Source organism: Prionailurus bengalensis, chromosome F2, assembly GCF_016509475.1.
Source record: "Prionailurus bengalensis isolate Pbe53 chromosome F2, Fcat_Pben_1.1_paternal_pri, whole genome shotgun sequence".
Classification (NCBI taxonomy): Eukaryota; Metazoa; Chordata; class Mammalia; order Carnivora; family Felidae; genus Prionailurus; species Prionailurus bengalensis.
Window position 1 is genome coordinate 43,621,722 of NC_057353.1, and position 27,255 is coordinate 43,648,976.

The 27,255-nt window shown below is 38.7% G+C and overlaps 1 protein-coding gene across 2 annotated transcripts in view; it reads left to right on the forward strand.

The window, feature by feature from the left end:
• The window catches only part of CPQ (carboxypeptidase Q), a 351,664-nt gene that overhangs the window by 266,184 nt on the left and 58,225 nt on the right, over positions 1–27,255 (forward strand). The window contains exons 6-7 of one of the 2 annotated variants that reach the window (XM_043601430.1): positions 6,993–7,194; positions 24,990–25,021. In XM_043601430.1, coding sequence (XP_043457365.1) covers positions 6,993–7,194; positions 24,990–25,006 — 219 coding nt within the window. In that variant the 3' untranslated portion in view covers positions 25,007–25,021. Of the gene's footprint in view, positions 1–6,992; positions 7,195–24,989; positions 25,022–27,255 lie in introns of those variants that run through there. The other variant, XM_043601429.1, reaches the window with a different exon arrangement.

The following is a 27,255-nucleotide window of genomic DNA, read 5'->3' on the forward strand; positions in this document are numbered from 1 at the left end:
TATTGTTACCATAGTGACATTTATGGAGGGATCATGTGTTTTCAGTAAGTTTAAAGGCTATCTATGGACCTTAACCACCTCAAGAGGAGAATTCACTGAGATCTAGAGTGCTTTGGATGACATTGTAAAAATTGGATTGCCTGAAAACACGGGTTTGTCTCACAACAGAAGCCTTCTGTGCATACATAGAGAATGATAGGGCTGGAAAGGGATCCTCAGAAGCCATTTATTCTGTACCGTCTCCAGGCGGAATGGCAGCTGAACCACAATAGGTGTCTGCACTTTTAGTAGTAATGTAACTTACCCTAGACTGCCCGTTCCCCCAGCCAGTTTATCTGTCAAATAAAAATAACCTATGGCCTTCCACTTTGTCATCATCCCTTTCCTGGCTCTCCCTTGGGTACTCAAGGATGTTCAAAACTGAATACTGGTGACCACAGACATAAAAGGCTGAACTTCAGGGTAGACCTGACCAGAAAGTAAAACCTATTCTTGGCTTTGCACAGCAGGGAGAAATTGCTTTACCTATTATTCAGTCATGACAGCTGTTTGAGCTGGAGCTCTGTGAAGAAACCACTGTTCCACTCCGTGAACTGGGAATTCCAAGGTCACTGGCATGGCTGGAAAAGATGATTGCAGCAACTCAGCCCATGGTATCATAAGACGATGTGCTTCTGAGAACTTGTTTTGAGCCTTCCACCTGACCAAACAGCATCACCACCATCATTTATAAAATGCTAACACTTATGGTGCAGGAAAGTGATACTGAGACATACTGGTCTGTGTCAGGGTGAAGTTTACTTCTTTGAAGATTGAATTGGGGAGGCTACATGATTAATTTGAATAATTAGAGGAGTCTCTTTACTTCTTCATTTGATCTTGGGATTGCAGTGTCACTTTAGGTAAAAACCAAAGATATGTCACCTACATCATGAGAAAATAAAAGCTTTTAAACAAAGAAGAAGCCATTCTGACTGGTGTGAGGTGGTACCTCAGTGTGGTTTTGATTTGTATTTCCCTAATGATGAGCGATGTTGAGCATCTTTTCATGTGTCTGTTGGCCATCTGGATGTCTTCTTTGGAAAAGTGTCTATTCATGTCTTCTGGCCATTTCTTCGCTGGATTATTTGTTTTTTGGGTGTGGAGTTTGGTAAGTTCTTTATAGATTTTGGATACTAACCCTTTATCTGATATGTCATTTGCAAATATCTTCTCCCATTCTGTCAGTTGCCTTTTAGTTTTGTTGATTGTTTCTTTTGCTGTGCAGAAGCTTTTTATCTTCATAAGGTCCCAATAGTTCATTTTTGCTTTTATTTCCCTTGCCTTCGGAGACATGTCGAGTAAGAAGTTGCTGTGGCTGATGTCAAAGAGATTGTTGCCTGTTTTCTTCTCTAGGGTTTTGATGGTTTCTTGTCTCACATTTAGGTCTTTCATCCATTTTGAGTTTATTTTTGTGTATGGTGTAAGAAAATGGCCCGTTTCATTCTTCTACATGTTGCTGTCCAGTTCTCCCAGTACCATTTGCTAAAGAGACTGTCTTTTTTCCATTGGATATTCTTTCCTGCTTTGTCAAAGATTAGTTGGCCATACATTTTTGGGTCCAATTCTGGGTTCTCTATTCTATTCCATTGGTCTATGTCTCTGTTTTTGTGCCAATACCATACTGTCTTGATGGTTACAGCTTTGTAGTAGAAGCTAAAGTCAAATATTGTGATGCCTCCTGCTTTAGTTTTCTTTTTCAACATTACTTTGGCTATTCAGGGTCTTTTGTGGTTCCATACAAATTTTAGGATTATTTGTTCTAGCTCTGAGAAGAATTCTGGAGTAATTTTAATTGGAATGTAATTTAAGTATAGATTGCTTTGGTTAGTATTGACATTTTAACAATATTTGTTCTTCCAATCCATGAGCATGGAATGTTTTTCCATTGGCAAGGATGTGGAGAAACGGGAACCCTCTGGCACTGTTGGTGGGAATGCAAACTGGTGCAGCCACTCTGGAAAACAGTGTGGAGGTTCCTCAAAAAATTAAAAATAGAATTACCCGACAACCCAGCAATAGCACTACTAGGAATTTATCCAACGGATATAAAAGTGCTGATATAAAAGTGGGGCACATGTACCCCAATGTTTACAGCAGCGCTTTCAACAATAGCCAAATTATGGTAAGAGCCCAAATGTCTATCACCTGATGAATGGATAAAGAAGATGTGGTTTATATATACAATGGAATACTACTTGGCAATGAGAAAGAATGAAATCTTGCCATTTGCAACAATGTGGATGGAACTGGAGGGTATTATGCTAAGTGAAATAACAGAAATCATATGTTTTCACTCATATGTGGAATTTGAGAAACTTAACGGAAGACCATGGGGAAAGGGAAGGGGAAAAAATAGTTTCAAACAGAGAGGGAGACAAACCATAAGAGACTTTTAAATACAAAGAACAAACAGGGTTGGTGGGCGGTGCCGGGGAGAAGGGAAAATGGGTGATCGGCATTGAGGACGTCACTTGTTGGGGTGAGCATTGGGTGTTGTATGTAAGCAATGAATCATGGGAATCTACTCCCAAGAGCACACTGCATACACTGTGTGTTAGCTAACTGGACAATAAATTATATTAAAAAAATAAAATTAAAAAACAAAGAAAGAAGAAAGCCAAATTTGAGGGGAAAGGAGATGTTGTTGAACTTGAATCTATATTTCTGAAGAAGAATCGCCTGGAATTTTATAAAAGCAAAGGACACAAACATCATCTTTGTGTTTATATTAGGGAGTAAGCATTTTAAAGCGTGCAGTATGTATTTTAAACATTTTTTTCTTTTTAATCTTTCATTGCACCTAAAGAATGCTAATAGTTACCAAATTGTTCTTTGGCAGAGTAACCTGGTCCTCTCAGAAAAGAAAAAAGAAAGGAAGTGTGATAGGATGTGATTGTAGCACAAGACAAAATTATGGGTCCTCAACCCTGAGCAGATATTGCCTAATCCAATGATGCCAAACTAAGTTACCCAGCAGCATCTCCCCTCATTGCGTTATGTACATTACACAGCAATGAACAACAGTTTCCATGGCTCCTAATAACGAGACTTTTCTCTTTATTACGAGAGCAAAGTGGGGGCTTACAGATAATACCTGAGCTTATCTTTGAGCTGCTCAGCCTCCTCATCTACGTGCCACAGCTTCTCTCAACTGGCGCTGGTTATCTCAGGAATAAAGTTTTCAGTCTCTAGAAACAGATTTCTTCCTACAGCCTGAAAACAGAAGGACCAAGATCTTGTTATGTGTGCTAAGATGGTTGAGTGGAATGAGCATGACTCCTGGCCTGTCACTAACTGTGATCAGCTTTTCAAATCCACATGGAGTGCATTCCCAGCAACTCGTGGCGTAGTGAGGAACACGGATGTTTGTAATGACGCATTCCCGAGAAGCAGCAGTTCTAACAGCCCAGTGACCTAGCTTACTCATTCCAGTTTCTTTGTGCAGAGACCTTTTATTTTCCCGAGTCCTTCACCATGTGCTAACAATTAGACAGTGACTCCATAAATGAATGCCATGGATGGTGGGTGATGTGTTTTCTTAGTTCTTTATTGAAAACATATGGAGATGTTTATATATAAATAGAAAACAATAGAATGCTGCCATCATGTTAGCAGCAGCTAATAAAATTCTACATGAATAGAAATTAAACATGTCTCTACCTACGCCAGAATTCTGGTTTACTGACATCTGAACATCCTGTGTAATTCAGCTTGAAAAGATGTTTTATTATTTTAGGCTTTTTATTCCTAGTTGGGAGGAAATTGTGGGGCAAGACTTGTTTGCTTTTGGGGGATTTTTGTTTTGTTTTGTTTAGTTTTTGTTTTGTTTACTCTTTCCTTTGCTTAATCAAATTACTTTATTAGCAGGGATGATAAATTCTGCCCAAGCAGACCTTTTATTATGATCATGAAAAATAACTTTAAACTCTATGCATTTGTTTAACTACAGTCCCTGTATTTTTAAATTAAAACCGAGGACTTGTGGCCTGACACTTGGGAGAAAGCTTCAGCAGACAGGGTGGTGGAGGGTGGAGAGCTTTGGAAAGCAGACCTCTGCATCTGAATTCTGGCTGCTCCACTGACTGACAGGGTAACCTTGGAAAAGTTAGGTAATGTTACTAAACCTCCATTGCTTCCTCTGTGAAATGAGAACTACAGTACCGCTTGTCTCACAGAATGGTTGTGAGAATTACCTGGCATAAGCTGGAAAGTATTTCCTACAATATCTGGTAATAGGCAGCCCTGAAAAATGCCACCTGTCATCTTTGTAACAGCTAACTGAATGGTTTATGGGGAGACCATCCTTGGAAGTTTGAGAAGTATAGATGCTTAGTAGTAAGACCAGTAAGGACAACCTTATTAAGTGCAAATTCTGCACCAGGCTTCACCATGAACTCTTTCTTACAACTCCGTGAACTGGCTGCCATTGTCATGCCCATTTCACAGAGGAAGAAACTGAGAGGTTACATAGACGGCATGAAGTCACACAGCCAATGACTGATTCATCTGAGAATTGAACCCAGTCTGAGTAATTCCAAAGCCCATACTCTTTTATCTCTCTGCTAAACTGGCTGCCACACATACCGCTAAAAACTTCATTATATACATTATTTCTTTATGTTCCTAGCAACATCCTGTGACATTGTACAGGGGCATTCACAAACTGTGGAGCCCCTGTCCCTAGGACGTCTGTTCATTTGCAGCCGAATCAGAGGGCAAAGAAGTTCTTAATGCGCATTTTGTGAAGAGCTCTGGCAAGTTCAACTCACGCAGCCACTCTCACTGTGATCCACGAAGGTCTTACCTTTGAAGGTGCTCAAAGCTCCACGTGCACTGGCTCATTATTCAAGCTTTGAAAAAGAGCATTTCTCCCACCCTACCGATGGAGAAGGCAGAGGCCAAGATGACAAGACTTGGGGACAGAGAGAGAAAGCCAGTGACCCCCTTGGTAGCCCAGCATGGAATAGAATAGCGTGGGTCCAGGGCTGTGTCGCCTCACCAGGCTGCTCCATAGTGTTGGATCTCACAGCCAAACTGCTGCCTAGCCCCACTTTAACCTAAATAGTGCGAGACTAGAAGCACTCTGTCTAATTTTCTTGTTGGAAGGATGGGATCTGCCTGTAGTATGGGAACCTCACATATAAGATTATCCAATTATGTTTTCATTTGCAGATTATTGTGATGTTTCTATTCTCTTTTTTACAGAGGGTAGAGTTTGGGGTAAGAAGTAGCAGGACATATGAGGGGAGAAGGTTAGGACTGCCAAATAACATGTCAACTTGCTGACCTAGCATCAGTGTGCTAGCTAAACCAGCCCTGAATGTGAGACATTAATGCAAACATTGTGAGTATTATTAACTCTGATGATGCTGCTGTTGTGCAGTAGCCACAGCTGAAAGCTGAGATGACACATTTGATTATAAGTGCCTCAGGTCCTTCTCTGAAAATCACCATGAAGACAGAAACCTCCTAGAAACGAGAGTGGAAATGTGAGAAGACTTCTGCTTTGTTAACTTTATCAATCATTAGCAACAAAGCATGTTGCTAATCCCACGGGCCACCCCATTCAGTCCTATAATTGCCTGCAAGACCCTCCTTTAGAATCCACCATTCCTGTTCTTGCCCTTGTAACAATAGTACGCTTCCATGGCAAGTTAGGAGATCATCGTAAAAAGGAATCTGTTCTAGAAAAAAAACATGCAGCCCTCAGACTGTTATGTAAGTGAGAAATCATTCTAATTCAGAACAAGCCTCACTTATCACTCCATCCTATGCTAGTGATGGAGTCCTGGGAAGTGTAGGATTCCAGACTCAGCTCTACCATTTGCAACTGTGTGACATTGAGCAAATCACTTGACCTCTATAATCCTCATTTCCTTTTCTGTAAAACAGCATCAACCTAATAAAGCTGCTTTGTCTACTTTATGGGTTATAGAAGCAGATAAAAGGAGATTGCAAATGTGAAACCTCTCTGGAAGCCTTGTGCAAATGTTATTAATTGACTTTTACTGGGTGAGTATTAAGGAATGGTTAGCGGTGCCATCCAAGGATAGCGTGGGAATAACTCAACCAGGTAGTTGTTGGTAGTAGACCAGTCTTGGAGAAGCGAATGGCTCCTGAGAAACAGAAGGTCAGGCTCGTTTTTACGTCCTTAAACTTGTGAGTCTTAGGGCTGTGTGGCAATTTAGTTGTGCAACCTAGCGACAGCGTCTTATATTCTAAGCCCTTGCAGTGACAATATAGGCTACACGAAACCACTGTGTGCTTTCTTAGCAGACTTTATTTGGAAAGAGCTTACAAACTAGTGGCCTGACACAGTTGCCAGGGTTTCAAGTGCTCTGGTTGTACACCAGAGAGAGCAGTGCTTCATGTGTTGTCCTATTAGCTCCCTCCCTGGGGATTCAACAAACGGAACAACAACAACATCAGAAATCCAAGACAGACCTGTCGGTTTGATGCCTTTAAGCTTCAGCAGAACTCACAATTAAAATAAGATCAAATACTCATTTAGAGGAAAGAAAAACAGAGAAATAAGTCCGCAGGGCATACCTTCTTTTGTCTGAGCATGACTCACACTATCTGGAGGTACCTACCATGTAGGAGGAATCGTATCCTGGTACACACTAGGCATTTAAGAAAATTGGTGGAAAGACTATTATTGCTAGCAGAAATAATTGAGTAACTTCAATATTAAGCCTTATATTTCCTTTCATTATATTTTTTTAATCCTTCCAAGTCAACTTGTGTTTGGCAAATCCCAAGATGAGTAATTGTACATCTCAGAGCACTTAACTAACACGCAGACCAGATCCGAGGTCAGGCAGAGAAGCGTGTGTTTTGGTAAGAACTGCCGAGGAGATAAAGCATTTGATTATTATTGTTTGATAGTTCCCAAGGAGAAAGCACAGAGGCAACAGATAACGAACCAAACACTTTTCTCTTCTGTTTAGGCAAATATTTCCAACTACAGCCTGGTGATGGAGTCTGATCTGGGAACCTTCTTACCCTCTGGGCTACAATTCACTGGCAGCGAAAAGGCCAGGACCATCGTGGAGGAGGTCATGAGCCTGCTGCAGCCTGTCAACATCACACAGGTCTTTAGGGCTGGAGAAGGGACAGACATTAACTTCTGGATCCAAGCTGGAGTGCCTGGTAAGACCAAAAGATGAAGTTGGTGTTCCTTAGGTTCTGCTACTGATTTAAAATAAAATTGCTATTCAAACATGCCACAGCGGATACTGATAGGCCAGTTAATACACAGAAACTCTAAGCTTTGTCCGTAATCTGATGACTTCCAGACTTGGAATAATAATACTCATTTGTATTTTTTTTCTAAATTATAAGTTCCTCACTCCCAGAAATTCTGCTTTACTGATTCTTGGATTGCACCTACAAATATGTTTTTTTTTGTTATTTTTTAAAACAGGTATCTAAATGGTGATCTCATGACCAAAATTTGAGAAATCGAGTACAAAGCAATTATTACTACTAATATGCTTCTAGTTCTAGCTCTGTGCTAGGAAATCTTTTCTGACCCAAATAATTCCCTACCCAAATACCATGGAATCTGAAATTTTACCAGTAGAGCTTTATTTTTTGAGGGTAGGGTACTTCCTACTCATCTTTTTTTCTTAATGAAAACTCTTGGACATAAACTAATCTCACATGATCAGTGATTTATCAGGTTGATATTTTTAAGACAAGTCCTGGGGAAGGATAAACTTACAGAATAGGAGTTGGCCTCAAGAGGTCACAGAACTAGAACGTGAAATAGTCTTCGTATACTGCTTCTCAAATTTGCCCTAGACTGGCCATGGGAAAGGGTTATTGATGATATTAAGCATCTATGAACTGAAGTTGTTCCCTCCTTATATCCATAATCAAAAACATTGTTAAAGGATCTATTTGTATTATGCCATTCAGTAGTTTTAACGTTACTGTTTCCAGAACTATTTCTGTGGCTACAGAGCATTCATAGGTGCAAAATAGATTTCACCAATAGCATGCTGCATGGATTTAAGATTTTTAAAAAGCTTATCCTTAAGATATTGTATATTTTTAAAGCATATTTTAAGTTTGAAGGTTTATAATAATCTTTCATAACTAAAAATAGAAGGAGCTTTCCTTTATTCTAATACGAGGACCTAGATTCTGTTTCATGGCGTGTGTACATTTTAACCATATTTTGAAATATCATTTGCATTGATGGGGCTGTGCATCATCTGGACAGATCTGAGACTCCTCACATTTCTGCCAGTTCTAATTATGATCAAGGTCTAAGGGAAGGCAATTTGCCCTTTTAAGCTATATGGAATAATTTGTTTGAATTTTAGATTTTTCCCAAGGCTTAACTTTTTTCATAGGGATGTTCTTAAAAATTGAGAAAGCCTGAGTAAGTTTGTGGGGTGGTAAATGTGAGGAAAAGACTGACAGACTGTGGGTGAATTGAAGTGGAGACTGGGGGTGTGTGGAGGGCTGGGGAGGAGCTGAAACCAAAACCAGAAGTAGAACAAAGAAACTTGTAAAATCTCTGCTCCCAGGGTCACTTGCTTTCATTGCACTGGATAATTGAGAATTTGCTCTAGCTTTATTCCTTCCATGTAGATGTTCATAAGAATGGTTCTGTTTGCAATTAACAGGTTGGTTTGATTGTCTTCACAAAGGTAAGGAGGCCTTTTCCTCTTGCCAACGTGAGGTCAGATTTGGTCACCAACTAATGGAGTGGAGTGGGGAATTTGAGCTCCATTATGGCTTCTTTAGAATTAATACAAGTTACAATTTCTTGAGCTCTTGTTACTGATCAGGCACTCTATGAGGCTTTTGTAGACACTCTTTTTTATCCATACAACCATGCTAAGGGGAAGGTACAGTCATCCCTATTTTGTAATTAAAGAATCAGATTCAGAGGGACTACATAACTTAGCCAAGGCTATCCTGCTCTTAAGGGCAAAAGTTATCCTGAGACCAGGCCACTTTGTTTTCAAGGCTGGTGGCCCTTTTCCCACAATGTGCAGCAACACAGGGGAGTCTGGAATGCTGAGATGGCCTTCCAAATCTATGGCAGTGTCTGAAATGTTTGTCTTACTCAGCTCTTACTTATGCAAAGGATTTCAGTTCATTCCTGCTCTAGAAAATTTTACCCCTGGGGAAAGGAGTTTGTTATTGTAAATAACTACTTATTTCTTCTAACATTCTTTGTTCCACTCCCCTCTCTACCTCGGTGGATCAGGAAGGCTTATAAAATGTCAGTGGTTCATTTAGACTGCAGCTAATGTTTCCTGGAATTCTTTTTAATTTCCTTCAGAATACTGTAAGATGGAACCAAATTATTTCTGTCTCCCCTATTACCATTAAGCTATTTTTTGATATTTCAAATTTGGTCTATTTCTGGAAGAAATGATGGAACTGCTTATATTGTGTCTCTTTTTACCTATTGAAAATTTCAGGAATTTTAGAAAAAGATGAAGAACAATAGTTAATCAGAAAAAGAAATAAAAATATGCCAGCTGTATGTATACCCTCTATTCATGAAAACCTGGCAAGTTACAGTAACTTAAACCTAAAGATGGTATTTGAAATATTAATTATGATTTAAATAACTGCTCACCTAACTTTTGAAAAATCAATGAGAAATAATATCCCAAACACCATCTTTCTTCTTTCTCTTTTTCTTTTCTTTCCTCCACTGACTCAATAAGTATTTATTGAGCCCCTACCATGTCCTATGCCTATCAAATTTCTATAGTCTGATGGTGGGCCCCATTTTTTTTCATGTTCCTTGTGTACTCAATAGTGAAATACTAATTAAGAACACAGATAGAATTAAAATTCAACATGATTTTCATTAATTATAGAAGTCAAGTAGATTGATTGATGAAAGAAACGTTCATCTTTGGAGAAGAGAGATGCTGTCCTTCATCCCTCTATATGATATCCATAATGGACATAATAACTATCAACATAAAGATAAGGCTTTGGAGGGAGGAAGTTTGCTTTTTTAAAGTATCTTAGATGTGTTTTCCACATAAACTGACTATTCTAGATATTTTTACACTCGAACCTACTCCCATTGCTACTTCCTTCTATACTCCTTCCTATTCTTCCCTTCCAAATCCTAGATGCTCTTTAAGGTTCACTCTGTTTTCATCAGTATCCATGAATCCTTCCACAACAGCCCATGGCACTCTATTGCTTTTCTAAATTTCCAAAATACTTTTGTGTCCCACAATCTGGCATTTGAATTACACACTAATATTGTGCTTGGATTACTAGGAGTACCCAGTGATCAATTCTTTGAAGTTAAAGTCAATGGTTTCTACTTTTCTTCTTCTGTAGTTCTTAGCTTAATTTTGGGAAACATTTAAACTCTAGTAAATCTGACATGAGAGGAGAAAACAAAACCACAGAAACAATTATTTTCTCAACACGCTTCGGGTCCCTCATCTTAAGACTGTGGAGAAAATGAAGGATGCTGAGAAAAGAGATATACAGGTAGAAAGAATAGTAGAAGATTGGCATAAATTAGGGAGGCTACAACAGTTAGGCTTACTTCCCTTAAAGGAATAAAGACTGAAAGGAAATGCTGAATAATATCTTCTAGTCTTTAATGATTCTCATACATTAATGGTAAATAGTTCTCTGACTCTTTCAAACACAACACAAGAGCATGGCTTAGAGTGGTCTAAGAGAGATTTTGGTTAGTCTCTATTCAAAAACTCTAGAGAGCAGAGAGACTTTCCATCTTTTTTTTTTTTTAATTTTTTTTTCAACGTTTTTTATTTATTTTTGGGACAGAGAGAGACAGAGCATGAACGGGGGAGGGGCGGAGAGAGAGGGAGACACAGAATCGGAAACAGGCTCCAGGCTCCGAGCCATCAGCCCAGAGCCTGACGCGGGGCTCGAACTCACGGACCGCGAGATCGTGACCTGGCTGAAGTCGGACGCTTAACCGACTGCGCCACCCAGGCGCCCCAGAGAGACTTTCCATCTTAATTTTTTTTTACCTGATTCTCTAATTACAAGCTCCAGGTTAGAACAAGAGGAGTCTATTTCATTCGGGATATGTCAGTAATGAGATATAATCCACGTTTTCCAAATGTCCTTGCATGCATCCTTCTCAGACATCTTCTTTCTTTAGAAACTCTTCTATGAAATATACATTAATGAAAAAATTAGATACTCTCTTAATGTGACCTGACGGAGTGAGCCTACCCTATTCCATACCTACCAATAAGAGTTTCCTCTGCTTCAAACTCTGAGTCAACCTTTTTCTAATATTGTTGGAATGTGGTAGACAGTGCACTGGAAAGAATTAGAGTGTGTTTTCTGGCTTTATAGTGTCTAACTGCATGGGCTATCTTAGGCAAATGATGTCATTTTTCTCAGCCACGCTCATTTTTTTCTTTATATTTTTTAAATTGAAGTATAGCTGACACATGTTGCATTGGTTTTAGGTGCACAACATAGTGATTTAACAAGTCTATATGTTATGCTGTACTCACCACAATGTAGCTACCACCACATTCTGTCACCATACAATCCTATTACAATACCATTGACTATATTTCCTATGCTTTGCCTTTCATCTCCGTGATTTACTCATTCCATAACTGGAAGCCTGTTCCTCCCACTCTCCTTCACTCATTTTGCTCATCCCTCCAGCGCCCTTCCCTCTGGCAACTACATTTGTTCTCTGTATTTATAGGTCTGTTTCTGCTTTGTTTCTTCATTTGCTTTGTTTTCTAGATTTCACATATAAATGAAACCATATGATATTTGTCTTTCTTTATCTGATTTATTTCATTTAGCATAATACCCTCTAGGTTCATACATGTTGTTACGAATGGCAATATCTCATTCTTTTTTGTGCCTGGATATTACATTCATGTATATACATATATATACACACACATACATATATACACACATATATATACACATATACACATACACATATACATATATACATGTACACACGTACATATATCACATCTTCCTATTCCATTCATCTATTGATGGGCACTTAGGTTGCATCCATATCTTGACTATTATAAATAATGCTGCAATAAATATAAGGGTACATATATCTTTTTGAATTCATGTTTTAGTTTTCTTTGGGTAAACACCCAGAAACAGAGTTACTGGATCATATGATATTTCTATTTTTACTTTTTTGAGAAAACTCCGTACTGTTTTCCACAGTGGTTGCACCAATTTACATTCTCACCAAAAGTGCACATCCTCATCCACACTTTTTCCCCCATATCCTTCTCAACACTTGTTATTTCTTGTCCTTTTAATGCTTGCCATTCTGAAAGTTGTAAGGTGATGTCTCATTGTGGTTTTGATGTGCTTTTCCCTGATGATTAGTGATGCTGAGCATCTTTTTGTATCCGTTGGCCATCTATATGTCTGTACTCATTTATTATCAAGCATTCTTACTAGTTATCTACTGTATGGCACTAGGGAATCAGTAGTAAAGAAGATAGATAAGATCTGTGCTCTCACAAACTATACATTCTGTTGAGTGAGACTTGGTTATCTTATATGCAAAACAAGTATGGTAACCACCAAACCACAATATGTACTCCTCCTCCTCTGTCCCCTATCTCACTGACTGGCACCACCATCCAGAAACCACAGAGTCATCATCCATTACATACAACAGAATGGTCTCCAAGTCCCACTTACTCTGAATTTCATTTATTTCTTAAACCTGTTCACTTCTCTCCACCACACAGACCTGTCTCATCAGTATTCACTGATTTTCCTATGGCAGCTTCCTACTAACACCCCAGCCTGCGTTCTTAGACCCCTTCCATCTAATTGGCTCACTGCTTCCAAAGTGAACATTCTAAATTGAAAATCAATCTATTAGTTGGGTTGCTTTTCCTTGAAAAATCAAACAGAAGAAAAGCAAATTTTAAATTCACTTAAAAAGAGCTCGGGAATGAGTAGTTGCACAATACTTGATTTAGTCCACTACCACATCAAGGACCTTGGTTCTTTACATCTTTCCACTTTGCCATCCTCAGCATGTTGACTTTTGTCTTCAGACTAGTCCCCCCCACCCCATGTTCCCAAGATAGCTGCAGTTGTTCTAAGCAACAAATTCTCACACACTGTGCAACAGTGGAAGACAGAATGTCCATAATGGATATCTCTTTTTAATCGTGAGGCAATCTCACCCAGAAGCCTCAAAGCAGATTTTTTCCGTAGTCTCATTGGCCAAAATTATAAAACGTGCCTGTGGCTAAATTAGGCAGAGGCGATGGAGTGGAATTACCAACACTGGTTTATTTTGATCAAATTTTACTTTCTGGGCCTAGAGTGGGGCCCAGTCACCACTGAAAGTGGAGCCTCCTGATATACAAGAAAAATTGGGATTCCTTAGGAAGAAGATGAGGATTTCCTCTGGTAAGCAACTAAGAAAAGCTGCAATATCTGTTTGTCTCTGCTTCTTGCTTAAAATCTTTCAACATCTCCCCGTTGTCTTCAGAGTATAATCTTTACCTAGCATGGAATTCAAGGTGTTTCTTGTTCCACTCTCCGGTGTGCGGCCACCACACCAGCCATGTCTGGTGTCATGGCTCCCCACCCCTTTCTATTAATCTCCTGTACAAATCTCATTCCCCGAAGTTCCTGGTACACCTGTGCTCTCCCATTTCCTTGCCATTGGACCCAGTTGGTTTTGTCTTCTTCAGCAGCTAACTCCTATTCATCTATGGTTCAGCAACTTGTTCTCCTCTCACAAGCCTTCTTTACTCCTACTGATCTGGACAAGTGTACCTTGGGTATGCCCCCATAATGCCCTCTCCTTGCGGTGTTTACTCTTTTCACCGTAAGGTGATTGATTGTGAATTCCTCAGAGTTCCAAGTACCTGAGAAGTGCCTGGCCCTCGACAAAGTGTCCATGAATCAAATGCTAAGTAGGTAGGGTTTAGGTTTGTAGAAAGAGTAGGATAATGTGAAAGAGGTTTATAAACTCTAATGCCATAACTATAAGCTGTGATTACTTTAGGGACAGCTTTGCTTCATTGAGCTGTCCTCTTTCTTCACACATTGTATTGTTTTTAAAATCACAATTTCTTTCGTCATTTTATGATTAAAAAGTTCAGACTCCATATTGAAGTACCAAATATGCAGAATACTCAGAATTTCACATATTTTCCATCTTGTTTGTTTCTAATACCTCATATGACATTAAACAGAACTAAACAAAACTTTCCATTCCTACATTTCCAAAGGCCTCTCTTCTAATATGTTCCAAGAAAGGAGAATGTCAGGACACAAGCAGGAATGGTAATGTAAAATAAATTGAAGGTCCAACCTCTGAACCCAGGACTCGTACGTCTCATAGTCCCCAGATGGAGTAGTCCAACACTGCATCTCTATGCCCCTTTCTGTTCCTGATTAAGAGATTCCTCCTTTGTGGTGGAAATGCTGTCTGCCAATAATGTCTAGAGAGATCATTCCTGTTGGTGAGCAGACCTCGCCCCACTGGGTACATGAAAAGAGCAATCTCTGGTTTGTGACTCTAGCCTTCATTTAAACAGGTGGGCAGTTTCATTCCATCCTCAAGCATGTCTCAAGTGTAAACCAGGTGCTCTAGACACGTAAGACAGACATGAAAAAGATTTAGTACGTCTCTGCTCTTGTAGAGTTTACATTGTAGGGTGGGGGAGGGAAAGAGGAAGAAGAAGAGGCAGACTACAACAAAGAAATCAAGAATGAGAAGAAATATTAGAAAGAGAGAAGGGTAACACAGGAAATTATAGCAGGTGGCTGCCTCTTATCTCCAACTCAAGTGAGTCAGAGCTCTTGCTTTAATATTCCATGACTGCTATATGCTAGATAGATATGTATACCATCCACATCAATAGTACACTATTGGAAATTGCTCATCAAAATAACTAATAATAGTTTTCCCCCTTGCAGTCGACCTGCTTCAACTCCACAGAAGCCATTGAGTATTTTGACCAAAGCAGACCTGGCTCATGCCTCTGGTATGACTAACTACAGCGTAGGGGCAGAAGAAGGCATTTTTTACACTATTGGGCAGTTAGTCACACACTGCTTTATGAAGTCTCTTCTGTTGTTACCTGGAACTGTTTTTAAAGCACATATTTTCACTTTAAAGTTAATATACTTTGTATTTTATCTTCTTAACTGAATCAAGGACCAAGAGAGTATTTCATTCATACTTATATACCCACAATACTCACTATTACCTGGCACATGATAGATATACAGCAAATGGTTGCTGATTAGATGTATCGATTTGAAGAGGAACACAAGAAAAGCTACATCACAGTAAAAGGAAGCTTTTGGTATAGCACCAGGATAAATACTACATGCAGAATAACTGTAGGAGCTCATAAGATGGGAGACAGGAAAGACCTGGAAAAGGAGAGCTTACGTTGGCTATTGAAGACTATCTAGTATCAGAATGGACAGAAAGGGTAGAGAAGGGCAGTTCTGGTGACAGAAATAGTATGAACAAAAGCAGGTGTCCCCACTGGGAATGGTTAGGGGAATAACGTCACTGAGCAGAGGATTCATCTTGGAGAGCAGTGGGTGGTAAGAACAGTTGAGTATCTCTGGGCCAGATGAAGAAGAGGCATAAATTTCGGGTGGAAAACTCTTGTAGCTGATGCAAAGTCACCAGAAATCTTCAGCAGAAGAGGGAGTTGACGAGAACAGTGTTTTAGAAGTGAGTCCATAAAGTTCATACCAGTGGATACCCCATCACAGTCAGGCAGGAGACTCAGTGAGAGGACTGGGAGTGAGAAGGCAGATTGAGGAATTGCAAAGACAATTGCTGTAGAAAATCAGAGGAAAACATGAAATTATTTCTCCATTTTCTGCATTATAATGACTCTCAAAACACTATGACTTAAATTTCTCTCTCAGCTGTTTCCCATGCCTTCCAACGATGTAGCCTAGAAAAATTTCATTTCTCCAATTGCCCCTATCAGGGTCTCAAGGTTAGTTCTTCTGGATTCCCCATCCTATGCATTTGAATTTCTGTCAGTTTCGCCTAATACTTTACAGATACTCAAATTAACTTCTTATGTAACACTTCATTCAACAGGTAGCTATATGATAAATAAATTATGGAGGATACAAAAATAAGAAGAGACCCCTTTTCTCTAGGAGTTCACCAGCAAAGACTGACTGTGAGTTAGTTTACTTAATAATCACAAAAATAAGGAGGAAGACTTCATCATGGAAAACTAAATAAAGCTACATTGAAAGTTTCTGAGGAAAAAACCCTTAAAATTATATGAAGGCCAGTAGAGTCAAAGGAAGTAGGACTTCAAAATATGTATCCTCCTTGCCAGCTACATAAACTTTGTATATCCCTACTTTAAGTGTTAGATTGTAAAATTCAGAATGGCCTGGCATACAAGATTATTTTAAATTATGAATTTAAAAATTTATTACAGAAAATTTCAAGTGGATTGGATACAAAAGTAGAATAATTAATGAATCCCCACGTATTCATCACTTCAGGAATTCTTCATTCGTGGGCAATTATATTTCATCCATACCCCAATCACTCTCCTACACAGAGATTATTTTGAAGCAAATGCCCACCTTTATATTATTTCATTTGTAAATATTTTAATTTGTATCTCTAAAAGGTAAGGACTCGTGTGTGTGTGTGTGTGTGTGTGTGTGTGTGTGTGTGTGTAACTACAATCTATTATTCCTCCTAAAAATATTTTACAATCATTTCTTAATATCATACCAAATATAGGGCCAGATTTCAAATGTTTTCAATGTGTCCAAACTGTTTCCCCCCTCCACAGTTTTCTTTGTTAAACCAGGATTCCAATAAGGTTTAAACAATGTAATCGGTTGATGTGGTTGGTATCTCTTAAGTCTTTTTTAATCCATAGGTTTTACCTTCATCTTTCTTCTTTCTTGCTGCTTGTTTGTTACAGAAACCAAGTAATTTGTCCCTTGGGATTTCTTTATAGTCTGGATTTAGCTAATTCCATTCCCATGGAACCATTTAACATGTTTTCACTCTCCCATATATTTCCTGTGAATTGGTGGTTGAAGCTAGAGGCTTCATCTGATGCAAGTTTGATTTTTCTTCACTTTTTTTTATTTTGGCAAGAATACTTCTTAGGTGCTGCTTTTTACCTCCATCAGGAGTAGCATATACTTGCCTCTCTTTTTTTGATGTTAACAGTCATTGAAGGTTATTTCATTGGGGTTGCAAATGGTAATTTTGATTATTAGTTGAAACAATTCTATAAAAAAGAGCTTTCCCTGTATTGACTGTCTGATCACCCTGAGGTACTTTCATTTAATAAAGGTAAGATAAATGTTTCATTCTTTCCCTTTACTTACCTATTTTAAAATGTACTAGTTGGTTCCTTAGTATCCTCCAAAAATAACTGATTGGATTATTTTTTGCTATTGCCGTTTACTATTAGATTTAAAAATATAGATGTGCTTCATTCTGTTGCAGTAAGTATGTTTATTTTATGCTCAAATTATCCTATCTCTGGCCAGTGAGAGCCTTTTAAAGCTGGTCCCTGAGTCCTTTTGACATGACTCTTGTAGTTATTGATAGTGTTCTAGCTTTGTGATGTGACAAAATGTTCCAGACCATCTTGTATATTTCCTTCCCAGATCTGGAATTAGCTATTTCTCCAAAGAGCCCAGTTTCTTCTAGTATCTCATGGTATTTAGAGGCCACAGTCTGAACATTAAGTGTGCTTATTGCTAGTGACTTAGTCAATGTTTCTAGGTCATTTCAGTGGATAGAACTAGGAAATATGTATATTTTTTCTCTAAGAAAAAGTATATTATGAAGTATATTATATTTCCAATTAAATCTCAGGATTACAAAGTTGTACCTTACCTCACTGATGTTATATCTGCATTTCCTTTTCCCTTGCCAAAATTCCTGGTTCTTAATGCAACAACATAACCACTCATTTGCCTTATCCCACAACACACACATAGTAGTTTCAGAATAGCAATACCACACAACCAGTAACAGCATGATTACTGAAAGCAGTTTGTTTATTATAGAATTATTTGTCTTTAGTATGTATATTCCTCTAGAGATATACAAATTTCTGTTAACCTACAATACAAATTACCCTTAACGTGATATCATTGCCGTTTTCCATATTTTTGTCTTAAAACCCAAAACTACTAATTTCCAAAATGTTTAAATGCCTATTTATAATTTTTCTTCATAAATCAAAAAAGAGGTTACAGATAGGAATGATTATGAGACTTATTAAAATAATTACCTTGAGTGTCATCATTGAATTCTCAGGATATACTACTGCGTACTCTTTCTTCTTAGACCTGACTCAGACAGTTTCACAATTTCATTCATTCATTCACTCATTCATTCATTCAAGAGATACCTAATAAATATTATATGACATTCAGACAAGAGGAATAAAGAGGGAATTTAACATGTATTGAGTGTCTGCTATATCTCAAGTGTTATTCTAGCTGTTTTACATACATTATCTCAAAATTTTATAAGAATCTTTTGAAGTATACATTATTATTCTGTAACCAATTTTCAGATGAGACAGTTGGGGCTCAAGGGGCTTCCTTTGTCCAAAGTAACAGAGCTGTTAAGTGGAAAAACCAGAATTAATATATTGGTCCATTTTTTTCCAATGTCATATATAAGGTACACTCCCTATCCTCAAGGAGTTACTGGAGGGTTTAGACACAGGAAGAACAAAGTACAATAGAAGTTCAGGCAAAAGAAGAATTAAATTGTGAGGGGCATCACAGAAGAGGTGACAATTTGCCTGAATCTCAAGAAAAAATAGAGTTTTGTTGGATAGAGAAGGAGTGCATTCCACATGAAATGATGGAAATAAACAAAATGCATAGGTTAAAACACGCAATGGGTTCTTGAAAGGATGAATAGTCTGGTTTGGCTGGAGTTTAATATAGGGAAATAAACTAAAGCTGAAAAGGTGCCTAGGACCCCAGCTGGGAACTGAATGCCACTCTGAGGATTTAGGACAGCCAGAAGTGAGGCATGATAATCTCTGACAAAGCAGGAAAGAACATCCAATGGAAAAAAGACAGCCTCTTTAACAAATGGTGCTGGGAGAACTGGACAGCAACATGCAGAAGGTTGAAACTAGACCACTTTCTCACACCATTCACAAAAATAAACTCAAAATTGGGGGAATAAAGGACCTAATGTGAGACAGGAAACCATCAAAACCTTAGAGGAGAAAGCAGGAAAAGACCTCTCTGACCTCAGCCGTAGCAATCTCTTACTCGACACATCCCCAAAGGCAAGGGAATTAAAAGCAAAAGTGAATTACTGGGACCTTATGAAGATAAAAAGCTTCTGCACAGCAAAGGAAACAACCAACAAAACTAAAAGGCAACCAACGGAATGGGAAAAGATATTTGCAAATGACATATCGGACAAAGGGCTAGTATCTAAAATCTATAACGAGCTCACCAAACTCCACACCCGAAAAACAAATAACCCAGTGAAGAAATGGGCAGAAAACATGAATAGACACTTCTCTAAAGAAGACATCCAGATGGCCAACAGGCACATGAAAAGATGTTCAGCGTCGCTCCTTATCAGGGAAATACAAATCAAAACCACACTCAGGTATCACCTCACACCAGTCAGAATGGCCAAAATGATCAAATCAGGAGACTATAGATGCTGGAGAGGATGTGGAGAAACGGGAACCCTCTTGCACTGTTGGTGGGAATGCAAACTGGTGCAGCCGCTCTGGAAAGCAGTGTGGAGGTTCCTCAGAAAATTAAAAATAGACCTACCCTATGACCCAGCAATAGCACTGCTAGGAATTTATCCAAGGGATACAGGAGTACTGATGCATAGGGCCACTTGTACTCCAATGTTCATAGCAGCACTGTCAACAATAGCCAAATTATGGAAAGAGCCTAAATGTCCATCAACTGATGAATGGATAAAGAAATTGTGGTTTATATACACAATGGAGTACTACGTGGCAATGAGAAAAAATGAAATATGGCCTTTTGTAGCAACGTGGATGGAACTGGAGAGTGTGATGCTAAGTGAAATAAGCCATACAGAGAAAGACAGATACCATATGGTTTCACTCTTATGTGGATCCTGAGAAACTTAATAGGAACCCATGGGGGAGGGGAAGGAAAAAAAAAAGAGGTTAGAGTGGGAGAGAGCCAAAGCATAAGAGACTGTTAAAAACTGAGAACAAACTGAGGGTTGATGGGGGGGTGGGAGGGTGGGTGATGGGTATTGAGGAGGGCACCTTTTGGGATGAGCACTGGGTGTTGTATGGAAACCAATTGGTCAATAAATTTCATATATATATAAAAAAAAAAGAAGTGAGGCATGATAGAGCTCAATCCCAGCCATTGGGTAGGTTCCATCTAACCCACATCTTCCTCCTTTCAGAGACACAAGGCAAAACCTAGCTTCATAGATCACACACCTAACAGATTGGTCTGCCTGTCTTCTAGCAGTTTCTTGCTGAAGCTGAACTTACTTTTTATGTTTTGCTGCTTGAAGTTTTGCCAAATTAAACCTTCTAGTTAGACATAAAGTAGTCCCACGAAACATTGCATAGTGGTCGACACTGGTTGCACTGGAATTCTCAGTATCAACAATGAAGTCTGAGTGTAATTGGATATATTTGGAGTCAAATAAGCCTTAGAGTACTGTGATAGCTCATCAGTTTCTTATAAAAATTCTGCTAAAGTATATTTATCAATTTGATTACTTTAATAAGTATGGGATTATGGAAGCAATAGAAAAAATATAATGCAAGAGATTTGGGTAATGGGACACCTTGGTGGCTGTCAGTTGAGCCTCCAACTCTTGATTTCAACTCTTGACTCCAGGGTCATGGGATTGAGCTCTGTGTCCAACTTCACAATGAGCACGGAGCCTGCTTAGGATTCTGTCTCCCTCTGCCCCTCCCTCACTCTCGTGCACATGCTCTCACTCTCTCTCTCTCTCTCCCTCTCTAAAATTAAAAAAGAAAGAGAGAGAGATTTGGATAAAATTGAGTTCGGATTTGGATAAAGACTTCTTACTCTAGAAATGAGTTATATTTCAATGATATATAGAATAGACTCTTTAGTTCAGGTAACTTTGGCTTAAGATCCTTCCTTTGCTCAGTATTAAAGTTAAAAACAAAACAAAACACAACAACCACTTAACCTAATATTCTCATACATTCCCCTCATGGGGATTTCTAACAGTGAATTAAGTCTCCCCATCATCCTGTTTTTATAACAAAGTGTGAGATTGCATAATTCATGGTAACTAAACTTTCTTTTACCATATGACATTTGCTATCTTAATTGTCCTTCTAGCTCATAATGCATAAATCAAATATAGTTGAGCTCTGTAAAATCTATTAGTTATGGATCTTTTGAGATCTGAGTGAGCTATTGCCTATTTAGGACAAGTTATGAAAAATGTCCTTAGTATTCCCCCTTCCTTCTTTTCTTTCATTCTTTCTTTCTGTCTTTCTCTTTCTTTTTCTTTCTCTCTCTCTCTCCCTCCCTCTTTCTTTCTTTCTTTCTTTCTTTCTTTCTTTCTTTCTTTCTTTCTTTCTTTTCCTTTCTTTCTTTCTTTCCTTCTTGTCATAATAATTGAGATAGTCTCCTGGCAGGTGAGAGAAAAGAATCTTATGTAGAGAAAGGGCATGGCCTTCATCAATACCCAAAACTATCCGGTTATGGAAAATATAAACCCACATGAAAATGTTTGCTGGGCCCATTTTTACAAAATCTACATTTTTAAGATGTAGTCTATTAATTTTTGTTGATGTCATATTTAAGAATGAAGATATTTATAGACACCGTTTTAATATTTTTAGCCAGCACTGTACTGCCAAGTTCAATACATAAATAGATCTGTTGTCCAGTGATTTCACACTCACTATTCCTGACAGAAGATTTTATCTGAGATATCCCGATAATTGTAGTCACATGGCATATTAGTTTTAATTGCCCCACCATAAGCTTTAAGTTTTCATTTTGTGCTAGTGTAGTCATAGCCCATATAAATCCAAGATCTGTGTTTAGGTTACGGTTGTGGTTCACACCCTTGACTGCACTTTAAAATCACCTGGAGGGCTTTTAAAATCATATCAACCTGGGACCCCACTCCCAAAGATTCAGATTTAATTGGTCTGGCTGCAGTACCACATCAGTTGCACAAGTTCAGGAAGCATCATTTATTGAGAACATATTCATCCCCAGGGCCCCCGAACTTCCCGGAGCACAAGTCCACTGTGTTCTGTGTGAATGGTACCTGCTGTCCTTGTACAAACTTGGAAGCCTAAAGAGGGGGCATGAGCACACCTGTTTTTAGAAGCTCCCCAGGTGATTCCACAATGCAGCCAGAACTGAGAACCATGTAAAGGTATAAAATAGCACGAGACAATAACAGCATGTATTTAGGAGCCAAGTAGAAATGGATTCAAATCTTGCTCTACCATTCTTTAGCTGTGGAACCTTAGGAAAGTCATTTAACCTAGTGGAGCCTCAATTTCTTCATAAACAAAATGAGAAGAATAATACCTGCCTCAGGGCTTCTGGGTGGCTCAGTCAGTTGAGCGTTGGACTTCAGCTCAGCCCATGATCACACAGTTTGTGGGTGCGAGCCCCACGTCAGGCTCTGTGCTAACAGCTCAGAGCCTGGAGCCTGCCTCGGATTCTGTGTCTCCCTCTCTCTCTGCCCCTCCCCCACTCATGCTCTGTCTCTGTCTCTGTCTCTCTCTCTCAAAAATAAATAAACGTTAAAAAAATTTAAAAAAAAATAATACCTGCCTCATGTGATTATACTGAAAAAAAAAATACAGTCTAAGTGAAATGCTTACCACAAAGTTCATTCTCAAGAATCCACTATTATTTCAGTTATTGAAGTAAAATTTCTGTATTATTCTAGACTTCTTCAGTACCGACAGAAATCAAATGTGGACAACTTGAAGCAAAAAATGGGAAATTCCAGCAAGCCACAAGAAGGGTAGGGTTGGATTTGGTCTGTTGGATTCCAGCATTTGAATGCTGTTAGGACACATATTCTCTCTTGTGCTTATTCCAGTTTCTTTCATGGTGCCTTCATTCTCTGAAGCCAGCTGTCCCTGGAGAGGCTAGCCTATAACCATAGGCAACTCAAGCCTTTTATATCTCTATAGTTTCTTATGCACAGAAGAGTAATTATATTCAACTCAGTTGAGAAGATCACAGTGACCCGGGCTGGCTCTTATATCCACCCCCATGGTCAAGATGTATAGTCCTTAAAATGGAGAGAAGGATAATGTGCAAATGAACACAGTAACCACCTTCATTTTCACTATTCAAATAATTGAATTCAAATAATATAAAATGCACAAAACCTCTGCCATCGTAGGATCTAAGGAAGAGCAGCAGTAAGGTCCCAGAAGCAGTCACAAAGTACCCCCAGTTTAAAACACCTAGTCTCTGGCCGCCTGTGTGGCCCAGTCAGTTAAGCATCCAACTTCTGCTCAGGTTCATGATCTAATGGTTTGTGGGTTTGAGCCCCACATCGAGCACTGTGCTGACAGCCAGAGCCTAAAGCCTGCTTCGGATTCTGTGTCCCCCTCTCTCTCTGCTCCTCCCCCACTCGCGCTCTGTCTGTCTGTCTCTCTCTCTCAAAAATGAGCAAACATTTAAAAAATAAAAATAAAACGCCTAGTCTCATCTGCATCGTCTAATACCTGAGTGTTCTCCCCTCCCATCCCCACCCCACAGTCTCTCCTTACCTATGGGAGTGGGGAAATTTAGCAGTTATTAGGAACACACGCTACAGCTACTTTACTGTGCATGTTACCCAAGAACAAGACACTGTGCAAGAACAATCACAAAGACCCAAAGACCCCCTTTAACATTTAACTTGTTCTAGCCACTTATCTACCCCTTGTGGTGGTGAAGGAGCAAGTGTCATGACAGAGGAACAAGATTCATCGCTTTATAGCAAGTGTGCTTTGGACAGGTTATTTAACTTCTCAGAGCTTCAGTTTCCTAATTTGTGAAATAAGGGTAATAATATTTCACAGGACTATTGTAAGAGTTGAATATATTTGCTAAGCAATAAGGTCTTTGAAAGTCAATTACACTCTAGATATTGGATCTCCAATAAGTGGTTTCAGGGTTTGGGGAATAGCTTTATATTTACAAAATTAACTGAAGAGGCCTTGCTATGAACATGCTCTCATGTATTTAGACCCAGTAGAGAGAATGGCTGGGCATATACTTGAATATCCTAGGAAACACTGCAAAAGATGCACAAGTGTTATTGATATTCACTGACCTTTGGGTCTTAGCACACTTACTTTGTGGTTACATAAATGAGTGATGGAGCTGCTGGCATTCACTGTAAGTCACCTTGCTACTTTACTGGTTCAAGGGCATTATCTAGAAAAGCACCCACTCACTTCACTGTAACATAGAAAAACACTTTAGATAAGGAAGTAAAGAAGAAAAAAGTCAACTATTAATAGCATTACTAGCTCTTCGATGTCAAATGATGCTTCTGGGGATTCTGAGGCTTCTTTATAGTTCCTATTCAGCCAAAGTAAATTGATTATGGGTTGATGAGAGTTGGTGAGAGGATTATAGGAATGAAGGTGTAAAAGCCAACTGGCTCATGGCCAAGGACACAGATGGCACTCTGACTCTTATGGGCAAAATCAAGTTCCAGATTATATGCTATGGACCAGCTATGTATTCTCTATTGGCAAGGAACCTCATCCCAGACAGTGATATTAAAATAGTATGCATCAAAAATATATATTTAGTATGCACCTTTTCTGACCTGAAAATGGAGGAATTACCTGACTAAGCCTTTTATAGTGTCAGTACTCCATAATCAAAATCCCATATATTTCCATAAGTTAAAATTGCTTTCAGTGTAAACAGTGGTGTTTTGAACAAAGGAGCAGTCTACTCATGAACCTTTACATTTTGGGTAAGCACAGAATTGCCTATATCAAACAAACATGAATAAAGGTCAGCTATGAATTTTAAATTGTTCAAAAGATTGGTAATTCGACATCACTAAAATGTAGGGAGCAAATTGATGAGAATATCTTGGAAGAGAAAGAATATATTTTCCTAATTTTTTTAAACATCTGGTCTTCATACTAATTTTATTTCAATTTTTGTTAATGTAACCACACAAATGCCTGATTTATACAGTTTAAGTATCCCGTAGCAACGTGATCTTGTGTTTCTCTCTTTCATTTCCTTCCTAGCCCTCCCCTATTTATTTCTTGAGAGAATCAGGAAAAGGTTTTCTGTTTCTTCTCTGTTGAATCTATTTATGAAAATTTGAACTAAACAGCTTAGCACAATTAAGCAGGATGCCTCATTCATCAAACCTTCATTTTTCTAAGACTTCCATCCTATCAGTCACCAAAAAGCATGTGTTAAGTGGCAACTGTTTCTAGTCTGTTGGCATGCCACATCTGTTGACAATTACAGAGGTGCGTAAGACGCCATTCATATCGTGGTATGTGCTTCCCTGTGCCTTGGGTCACAGGCCCTCAGGGACATTTACAAAGTGTGTGCTTTTTCACTGTCCTGGAACTAAAGAGTTTAATTTTGCCTGAGAATGTGTTTATGCACCTTGTAAAGGAACTAGTCATTCTTTTTTGCTTTTCCTTACTACGCGGGGTGTGTGTGTGTTTGTGTGTGTGTGTGTGTGTGTGTGTGTGTGTGTGCACGCGCGCGCGTGCGCGCACGTACGTGTGCACACGCACCAAAGAAAAACCATGCCAGGTAATAAGCACAAAGACTTTCTTTTACATACCCACCAACCTTCCTTGTAAATTGCTGCTTTGGATTTTTATTCATTCTTTTGTTAGTACCATATTTCTTGGCTTCTCTTGGATTTTGTATTTTTTTTTAATCCTACTTAATTCTGGTTTTATTTCCTCATGTTCTTGGTCAAGATTTGGATCAGATTTTTTCAATATATGTCTGCAATTACAAGTCACTGGGACCCTCTCTGAAGTTATGCCCTCTTTCTTTTGGGTCTCTTCCTGACCTATAAGCATGTTTCATTCTATAATCCATATTTCTAAGGAAGTATTTAAAACCTCAAAAAGCTGAATCTATAAGTCATCTACCCAGGTATTTTATCTCCTGGAATAGTTGGCAATATCCAAAATGTTGTCATTTTCTGCTGTTTTTACTTAAGTGTTTAATATTGGGTATGCATGATCATAGTAACATAGTTTGAGGGTGTTTTTTGTTTGTTTGGTTTTTGTTTTTTGTTTTTCATTTAAAAGAGAGGTACTGGAATGCCTGGGTGGCTCAGTTGGTTGAGCATCTGACTCTTGATTTTGGCTCAGATTGTAATCTCGTGGTTTGTAGGATTGAGCCCCTCCTAGGGCTCCGCACTGACAGTGTGGAACCTGCTTGGAATTTTTCTCTCTCTCTCTCCTTCTCTCTCTGCCTCTCTCTCTTTCTCTCAAAATTAATAAATAAACATTTTAAAAAATAAAATAAGAGAGGGGTACTGCTTTTGGACATTGTGAGCATATTTTATTAATATTATGAATAATCAAATGAATTCTAGAAGAGCTATCTTAAGGGAGTTACTTAATGGCTAAAAGAAGAACTAGGAGAGAAAGAAGTTGAGAATGAGGTTAAGTCAATGGTAGTTTCATCCATGGTGGTTAATGGTGTTTCTTAATATTTAAATATCAAGTGTGTTGTAATGCTTAATTATCCTTAATATCTAAATGAATCACCACCATATTGAAGAAAAGAGGAAGTGACCTACAAATTTTTTACTGTTTCTTGAAGAGGAAGGAGCAGCTTGAGGAGCTTGGAGAATTCTACAGGAGAGAGGAAGTTGTTAGATCCTAGGCTCCCATTTCCTTCAAATGAAGAAAACAGGATGCATGAGCGTGCCTCTTCTCCAACATTAAATTTTGCGTTGGTTTGCTATTAAACTCAAGGGTATGTGAAGGAAGCAATTTTAATTGCTTGGCACTTTAAAAACCTGTTCTACTGTTCAGTGGGTTAGAAATATTTTGAAAATTTGATTGCATTTACAGCCATGCAAATTTACCTGTAATAAATTTCTGCTGTAGGCCTAAATAATCTGTCTTCTAGAAATGAACATATAAATGCAACTATAGAATGCTCAGAAGGGCAAGGGAGGCCAGTATTTATTGATGACCTGCATGGTAC